Source organism: Arachis ipaensis, chromosome B03 (assembly GCF_000816755.2).
Source record: "Arachis ipaensis cultivar K30076 chromosome B03, Araip1.1, whole genome shotgun sequence".
Lineage (NCBI taxonomy): Eukaryota > Viridiplantae > Streptophyta > Magnoliopsida > Fabales > Fabaceae > Arachis > Arachis ipaensis.
The window spans coordinates 121,752,543-121,761,711 of NC_029787.2; the positions used below are offsets into that span (position 1 = coordinate 121,752,543).

Consider the following 9,169-nt stretch of genomic DNA (forward strand, 5'->3'; position numbering starts at 1 on the left):
AAGAGTTAAAAGAGTTAAGCAAAAAAATAAAATTTTTGCATTTAAATAATTTAATTTAATATGTCTCTTTTGGTAAAAGTCTTTTTTTTTTTAGATTTTAAAATGCAAATTATACATAGAAAAAATTTAGGGAGCCATATAAACTAACTCAAATCAATTCTTTTTATTTTTAGTTTTAAAATTCAAAAAATTAAGATAGTGAGAAGTTATTATTTTTTTGTTAATAGACCTGTTTTTCAACTAATTAACTATTAATTATATCTTAGTTGGTTTCTTGGCAGGACACACATATGTAAGTTTTTTTCTCTTACTTTTAGTTTATTTTATATGAATTTCTGTTTTATCTATAACAATATATAATGCCAAAACATGGAGGTTTGGTGTCCAATTTTCTATTTCCTGTTTTAACCCTACTAACATAATTCAAAAATATTATACAACAAAAACTCACGCGTAACTTCTATTCAATTCTTTACTCCCACGATCTCTCTTCTTTTTTGTCTGATTCTTCTTTATCTTATAAACTCTTCTCTGTACCGCACAATTATTTAAATGAGTTAAATTAAATATCTATAACAATATATAAAGGGAATAGGAGATTTTAGTGTCCAATTTTTACTTTTCTATCTTAATTTTATTGATAAATAGTGTTTAATATAATTTTCGTCTTAAAATTTGGTCAAAAATATAATTATTAATTAATTTTCCTTTGTTCTTTTTATAGTTACTTTTTTATTCTACACATAACTTCTACTCATGTTGTCTTTTTTCTTTATTCTATGGAGTACATGTAGTACTCTCTCCCTATCTTTATTTCACTTAATTAAGAAAATAATAATAAATATGTGTATGGAGAATGGTAAAAAATAATAAAAATAAAAATAATTTTTTTAAAAAAATAATGATAATTTAAGATATTTTATTTTTTTATAATTTCTTTTTTAATTATTATTAAATTTATAATTTTAAAATAAAAATATAAAATTAATTTCTTAAACTCAATAGAAAAGCGGCTCAACAGGCACGATAGTGCCTGGTGAGCCGCTAGTATATATAATGAAGATCTAATTCTAAATATTTTAACGGAATAAATTCCAGTTTGAATGGATAAAAAGAGGTGCAAATTATATGTTTGATACATTAGTACAAGAAGCTTTTCAGCAATGTGTGTTGTTAGCAATAATGCATCATGCACTTTTTTATATTTGGTGATTAAGATCCACCTGATCTAATCAGTAAATTAAACACAAGAAAAGCATTTTAAAGAGAGATTTGAATCATTAGACTATCTTAACAAAAAACTAGCCAATTCCAGTTTGGATTAAACCAAATTGACTCATGTTGAATTATGTTATTTTCTTCCTAGTTCCTATTCTTCTCTGTTAGTTTTAGAGCTATCTACACAAACTAATCAAATTTAGCACATTTTATCCAAATAATCAGTGATGAGGGTGTCGAGATGAAACCTAACAACAAAACATGAGACACTTGAATGACAAAGGGCAAGTAGAATCCTGCAAAATGTTGAGAGAAGGCTACATTTGATTTAGGAAACAATTAGGTGTTCTAAGTTCTAACACTCAATAGTAAAAAGTTAATTACAAAAATTAAATATTCTTTTCTATTTTATTTTATTATTATTTTTGGTAATGCGAGGGTAATGGTGATACTGATATTGTGATACAAAGCGGATCTGAGAAGCGTGTACAAAATGTAGTAGCTGTAATGTAAATCTAAATCATGTCATTATCAATGTCCGCGAGGCACAAACAAAAATTCTTAGTCACCCTTCTTCTTCTTCTTCTGTTGTAATAAGCTCTGGCACAATCACAAAGCCACAGAGAAAAGAAAAAGAAGGAGTTTTGAGACACACCCAATATTGGTGGATCCAAAATGAGCTTGGATCTGCTGAGAAGTTCCCTTGCATTGAAGATCATCGGCTCTCTCTTCATCGCCGTCACATTCTTCTACTTGGGAATGCACTGGTCCGATGGCTACCAACAACTCGTCTTCTTTTCAGACCCTAACCCCAACCGCCTTGTTTCCACATCCCCCAATTTCGACAAACAATTCAACGTCTCCGCCCTCATCAACGATTTCCAACCACCGCCGGAAGTAGCCCTAGAATCGCCGCAGCCGGAGGTCAAGAAATTCGGGATCGTGAGCGAGAATGGGACCATGTCGGAGGATTTCGAGGTGGGGAATGAGTGGGTGAACGAGACGGAGGTTGCCTCTACTGAGGACGACGACGGCGGCGGCGGCGGTGGTGGTTCTTCTACGAGATTCGTGATCAAGAGGTTTGGTCTGTGCCCGCGGAACATGAGCGAGTATATACCGTGTTTGGATAACGAGGAAGCGATTAAGAAGCTTCCTTCCACTGAGAAAGGAGAGAGGTTCCAGCGCTATTGCCCCGAAAAAGGTCGTGGGTTGAATTGCTTGGTTCCTGCACCCAAAGGGTACCGTACCCCAATTCCATGGCCCCAAAGCCGAGACGAGGTTCCTTGCTATTCTGTTTTAATTTCTCAAGAAATGAATGCTTAAAAATAAGTTCTCTTTATTGTTTTTAGTTGAGTTAAGATTGAAGGATTTCTTTTTCTATTTTCAATGGCATTTCTTTAAATGTGTTATTAAGTTTGTGTAAATACGTTGTTATTACTGATACATGGATAGGTTTTTGTTGTTTCTTTCTCTTTCTGGCTGGTGTAGGTATGGTTCAATAATGTTCCTCACAATCGTCTTGTAGAAGACAAAGGTGGCCAAAACTGGATTTCCAGAGACAAAGACAAGTTCAAATTTCCAGGAGGTGGTACGCAATTTATCCATGGGGCAAATGAATACCTGGACCACATTGCTAAGGTTTTTCTATGTGTATATAATTTGGTTTCGCCAATTCTTCTTTTTAGACAGTATAGGTAACTCGATGCTGAACATCAGGATTTTTTCTGTTTTGTTAGATGATCCCTGAAATTACTTTTGGTCGGCATATACGGGTTGTTCTTGATGTTGGCTGTGGTGTAGCTAGCTTTGGCGCATATTTACTGTCACGGAATGTCCTCACCATGTCTGTAGCTCCCAAAGATGTTCATGAGAATCAGATCCAATTTGCTCTTGAGCGTGGTGTGCCAGCAATGGCATCGGTGTTTGCTACTAGACGGTTGTTATATCCAAGTCAAGCTTTTGACTTGATACATTGTTCACGCTGTAGAATTAACTGGACAAGGGATGGTATGGTTTTCCTCTCTTTTACAATGTGCAATAGTTCTTGGTAATAACGAGAAGCAAAATATTATGAACAGGAGCATATATAACAGCTAATCAACCAGTTGAGTGCATGTTGATATGCTAGTTTTCTTGCTTATGATAGCAAATGCCTTTATTTATGTTATGAGCCTTAACACTTTATTTTACTTTGTGTTGAAGATGGGATATTGCTAGCTGAAGTTGATAGGATGCTAAGAGGAGGAGGGTACTTTGTCTGGGCTGCCCAGCCAGTTTATAAACATGAGGAAGCTTTAGAAGAACAATGGGAAGGTATAGTTACACATTTAGATTGAACAGAGTTGTACAGTAAATAACTTGCTAGGATTTGCTTAAGTCTTTCTTTATTATTAAGAATGCTGTCTGTGCCTATCATGTGCGTAACTTGGGTTTTTGTTATCTCCAGAGATGCTTAATCTTACTACTCGACTCTGCTGGAATTTTTTGAAAAAAGATGGGTATATTGCAGTATGGCAGAAACCTTCTAACAATAGCTGCTATCTAAACCGCGAGGAAGGGACTAAACCTCCACTGTGTGACCCACGTGACGACCCAGACAATGTTTGGTATTGTGTTGAAGCCATCTTGATCTTCGTTATGATTATTATATGTTTGTTAGAGCTCTGCGAGATAGAATCAGAGAGTAGAAAATAAATGCAATTTGCCAATATGTAGGCTCAAACACCCCAAACTTGAGAGTGTGAATGAGACCCACACCATAATTGCACTCAAAGGGTTGATGTAGAACAACTTTTGATTGTTTGGATAATGTTACAATGTTATTTGGACAACTAAAAGTTGTTGATATTAGAGCAATTATGGTGTGTGTCACACTCATCTTCTCTCACAACTTTATTTTTTCTTGCTTTCCAGAAATTAGAAACTTTTTGGCAGTTTCCAATTTTTCGAATGCAAGCTGCAAACTATTTGCATGAATTACCAACTAAAAGTTGGTTGGTGTAGAGAGCTTTCAATGGTTGTCCAAATAACATTTTTGGTTCTTAATGACTCATTATTGGTAATTTCATTACTTAATTTATGTAGGTATGTTAATCTAAAAGCATGCATCTCTCGATTACCTAAGAATGGCTATGGAACAAATGTTACAGAATGGCCTGCTCGTTTGCAAACTCCGCCTGATAGGCTTCAAAGCATAAAATTTGATGCCTTCACATCCAGAGCAGAGCTTTTTAAGGCAGAGTCGAAATATTGGAATGAGATAATAGGACAATATGTTGATACTTTACGCTGGAAAGAGATGAGAATGAGAAATGTTATGGACATGCGAGCTGGATTTGGAGGGTAATTTTTCTATCGTTTTATTTTCTTTTTATGAATAGACATGTAGTTATTCCTAATTGCTCTAGTATTTGGTAGTTCCTAATTTTTATTTTCAATATATTTGAGTGCTTTCTCAGGTTTGCAGCAGCATTGATTAGTCGGAAATTTGACTGCTGGGTTATGAATGTTGTTCCTGTTAGTAGCACAAATACCTTGCCAGTTATCTACGACCGTGGATTGATGGGAGTTATGCATGACTGGTATTTAACAAAACTTACTTAAGATATATTAAATACAAATGTTCACCTTGTAGTACTGAGGTTTCCCAATTCCATGTACTGAAAGAGCCTCTATATCAATTCTCCCAAATTACTTTTGCGATCTTGTTAGTGTTTTGTAATATTCTGCAATTTTTATAATTTAGGTGTGAAGCATTTGACACCTACCCAAGAACCTATGATTTTCTGCATGCTGCCAACCTTCTTTCTGCAGAACGCAAAAGGTACCTTTTTCTTTTCTTGTCAAGCTTGTATCTTTCCTCCTGGCTTATAATCATTACACTATTTCTGTTAATAATGAGAAAAATGAGAATTGTGGTTTGGATATCCAATCCGATATTCATCTTTCGTAATCGTAGCTTAGGAAATAAGTATTTTATGATCGCTCTGCTCGACTGCAAAGTTCAGTATTGATAATGTCTATTCCTTCCTATGTGTTGGATTTCTCTCTTATCAGATGCAATGTGTCATCTATTATGCTTGAGATGGACCGAATACTGAGACCGGGAGGACGGGTATACATCCGTGATTCTATTGCCATCATGGATGAAATTCAAGACATTGCCAAGGCAATGGGGTGGCAAGTTACATTGAGAGATACAGCTGAGGGGCCTCATGCTAGTTATAGAGTATTGGTGTGTGACAAGCACCTGCTACATGCCTGAAACAAAATGGGAGTGTATGCATAAACATGAAATGGAACACATGTTTTGCTTTGATCCTACAAATAGCGGAGTGAATTCCTACAACATGAAATCCTGTTTGTCATTTCAGAAATATAGGAAGATTTTAAGTGCCTAGTATCACTCACTCGTTACTTAAAGAGTTCAGAAAGTGATGAGTGTTGGAAGCATTTTTTGGTTGATACTAGGCATGAGATGCGCGATCCCGAAAAGCTGGGTAAGTCAAGTGCATCATCTAACTTAGTTGTAACATTCAATTTATTTGTATATTACAAAGCTATTCCACATATATTCATTGTTGATTATTCCAAATAGAACAAATCATCTATGTACAATTTTGATACATTTTCCCCATTGATTTATAAGTAGTTTCCAAATAAGGTATACATTTTCTTGTTGATTGAAGAAAAATCGTGCTCTAGGGTCAGCTTAGCAGAGAGAGAGATGAGAGAAAGTGATTCTCATTGATTACAGAGAACAGAAAATGTGCATCTCAAAAGTTACATTTAGTTACATACTATATATAGTAAGCTAACTAACTAGAATCAGCTACAACTAACTAACTCTTAAGTCTAACAAACTAGTTAACTTATGTTCCATATTGTGACAGCTCAGAAATATGGTTAGTTAACTTAACCATAGCTCACAACTTGCTATTACTTTCAACTTCTATCAGATAACATTGATATTGTATCTGATTCACAAAATAAATCAGGAGTCATAATATTTGCACACCATAAAAAGTGGTGTTTGTGAACTTTGAAGTTAATCTAATGGTGTTATAAAAGAGGGTTAAAGTTGAAATCATATTAACATTTAATCATGTTACACGCTGGCGGATCCAAAAGATTTTAGTTGTGGGGTCAAAAATAGTATACGAAAATACGCTTCTTTTACTATATACATCATTTATATATATTAGAATTGCAGGTAGAAAAGGATAGAATACACTTTTGAACCCGTACCTTACCTATCTAACCCACACTCTAACTCTACCTTATTCGCATCCTATTCTATCCTATTCGCAACAAGTTGGGTAAACAATCCTTTTCGAACATATTATGCTGGATGACACAACCCCCTAGGCCAGAAAAAATGGCTTAATAATAAGGGAAAATCTTTGGTAACTAAAGTTATAGTGGCTAAGAATTGCTAAGATTTGACTAACCTATAAACACATGATATGTGAAAAGTAGTATACAGGTTCTTAGTGTGTTTGATCACCTTATATACTAGGAATGACGTAAAGTAGAAAAATGAGTTAACCAAAATTACGTGTATATTATGTGGGCCTTTTATGTGAAAAAAAAATTCATTACAATGTCGGATCAATAAAAGTTCCTTAATTATTAATCTATTATTTATTATTTATTATATATTTCTAATTTTACAATTAAAATGTGTCACATCTCACTTTCTCATTGCAATTGAAATTCAATTTTTTTCTCCAAAATTAGAGTGTTATCTCCTCCTCTCTTTTTCTTTATCTATCTCTCTCATTTATTCACCCACTCTATTTCTCTTATATATCATTATCAATGACTAATTATAAATTTGACAATCAAAATGTGCAATATCACCTTCTCTAATTATAATTAAAATTAAAATTAAAATTAAAATTAAAATATTAAAATTAAAACATAACTATATTATATTACTAATTTAACAATCAAAATACATCACATGACATTCTTATTAAAATTGGAATAAAATATTTTCTTTAAAAATTAATAAACTTTCTTCTTCCATCCTCTTATCTACCTCTCTCCCCTTCTCTATTTCTCTCTTTCTTTCCACTCTATATATAACTTATAATTTATATTTTATATTATTAATTTGAGAAACTAAAATATGTCACAAGATGTTATTTTACTACAACTAAAATAAAAATATTTTTTCAGAAATTAACAAATTCTCTCTCTTTCTTTTTTTGTATCTTTCTCTCTATTTTCTCTCTCATTCTCTATTTCTCTCTACATTTGTGTTTTATAAAAAATTAAATTAATAAAATAATATAATTTAAATAAATTTATAAAACTATAAAAAATACATTAAATTTATAATTAAATATAATTAAAAAATAACCATTGTTACGATGGGTAACCGGAGATTAGTGGGCCGGATGACGTTGGTTGGCCCCCCCTTTTTCCTGGATGATCATTCTTCTCCCCGATTTCCTTTATATTGGCTGGAGGCCTCCCCTTGCGAGAAATATGGTCTGGATGATTTAACTGAGGTAGAAGCAGCCATTGTGGGGTTCCTCCGAGAAGCGTGGGGGAGGGCCCCATACTTGGATACTAAAAAATTTCTCCAGGGGTCGCCGTCCTTTGTCCAGTCACAATTAGGTAGCTTTTTGCGTTTCTTGCTTGTTTCCGATTTGCAATTTCTTTTACCGACTTTGTCTGATTTTGGCAGAGGGTTCAGGAAGCCAAGGCAAAGTCTCGAGCCAGGTCTGGAGGTGTTAGGATGGTTGTCTCTCCTCCTCCTCCTCCTCGGAACGTTGGGACTCCTTCTCAGCCTATTGTAATTTCTTCCTCTGCTTCCTCTCTGCCACCCCCTTCCGTCCGACCTACTCCCGAACCAGAGCCAAAGAAGCGCAAGACCTTAGAGTCTGGCGCTTCTGGTGAGGCGGACGCTCTTGCGTTCGTCCGAAAGAACATCTATCCTCATGCTCGTATGAGTATGGATGATGTTTCTGTTCGGCACTACCTCACTACTGTGGTTGAGGAGAGTCTCAAGACGGCGGGGGTTTGTGGCAAACTCTTGGATATATTTGAGAAGACTCCCATCAGCTCTTTAGGGACGACCTCGAGGGTCGAGGAGCTGGAGGGTAGGCTTCGTATATATCAGGAGCATGAGAAGGAGTTGGAGGGGAAAGTCGCCAAACTGGAGGGGGAGAGGAACAGCCTCCGAGAGAAGGGGCAGAAGTTGCAAGCCCAATGCAACATGGAGGTGGAGTTGAGGAAGGCAGCGCAAGCCAGCTACAATAGTTTATTTGCTGATCTTGTGTCTGTAAAGAACGACTTACTGAACGCTCGGAAGGCCTACACCGAGTTGGAGGACTCTATTGCGGATGGTGCTGATGAGGCCTGGAGGATTTTCAAAGAACAGGTCGGAGTTATTGCTCCTGACTTCGACCTTTCTCCTTTGGACCCTGATAAGATTGTAGTTGATGGTGCCATCGTGGATCCTCCTGCCCCCATAGTGGAATCTGAGTCTGATTTAAAGACTCGGGGGCAGAGGATCGTAGAGTCCCCTCCTCGCTCTAAGGACGCTCCGAGTTCTTCTACCGTTCCTGACGACCATCTAGGTCGGTTCATGGGATTTTTACGTTTTGTCGAGCTTAAATCGGCGCGTTTCGTAGAAAGAAAATTTAAAAGGGAATTTTGAAAGAGATATTTAAAATGAAAGAGTTCTTTATTAATTGAGGAGGTACCTTATTGCTACTAAGGGCTTTTGCTAATTTATTTCCCTTAGCCCCTACTGTGATGCCTCGTTAAAAACCCTTCTTCAGAAAAAACCCTTTGATTCTGGGAAAAAATCATGAAGCTGGGAAAAGAGTACACCAGGGAGTAGAGTTCGCTTTTAACTGTAGTACCTTTTCATATTACAGGCATGCCATGACCTTGGTAACTCGGTGCCGCCTAAGTCGGTCACCTTATAATAGCC

At 35.7% G+C, this 9,169-nt stretch overlaps 1 protein-coding gene across 1 annotated transcript; it reads left to right on the forward strand.

Annotated features, from left to right (window-relative positions):
* LOC107631298 (probable methyltransferase PMT11) lies at positions 1,663–5,862 on the forward strand. Its single transcript, XM_016334701.2, has 9 exons — positions 1,663–2,496; positions 2,707–2,856; positions 2,955–3,225; positions 3,421–3,531; positions 3,665–3,824; positions 4,303–4,560; positions 4,677–4,799; positions 4,964–5,041; positions 5,275–5,862. Exons 1-9 carry the CDS (start codon positions 1,894–1,896, stop codon positions 5,480–5,482), a joined length of 1,962 nt encoding a protein of 653 aa, XP_016190187.1. The 5' UTR covers positions 1,663–1,893; the 3' UTR covers positions 5,483–5,862.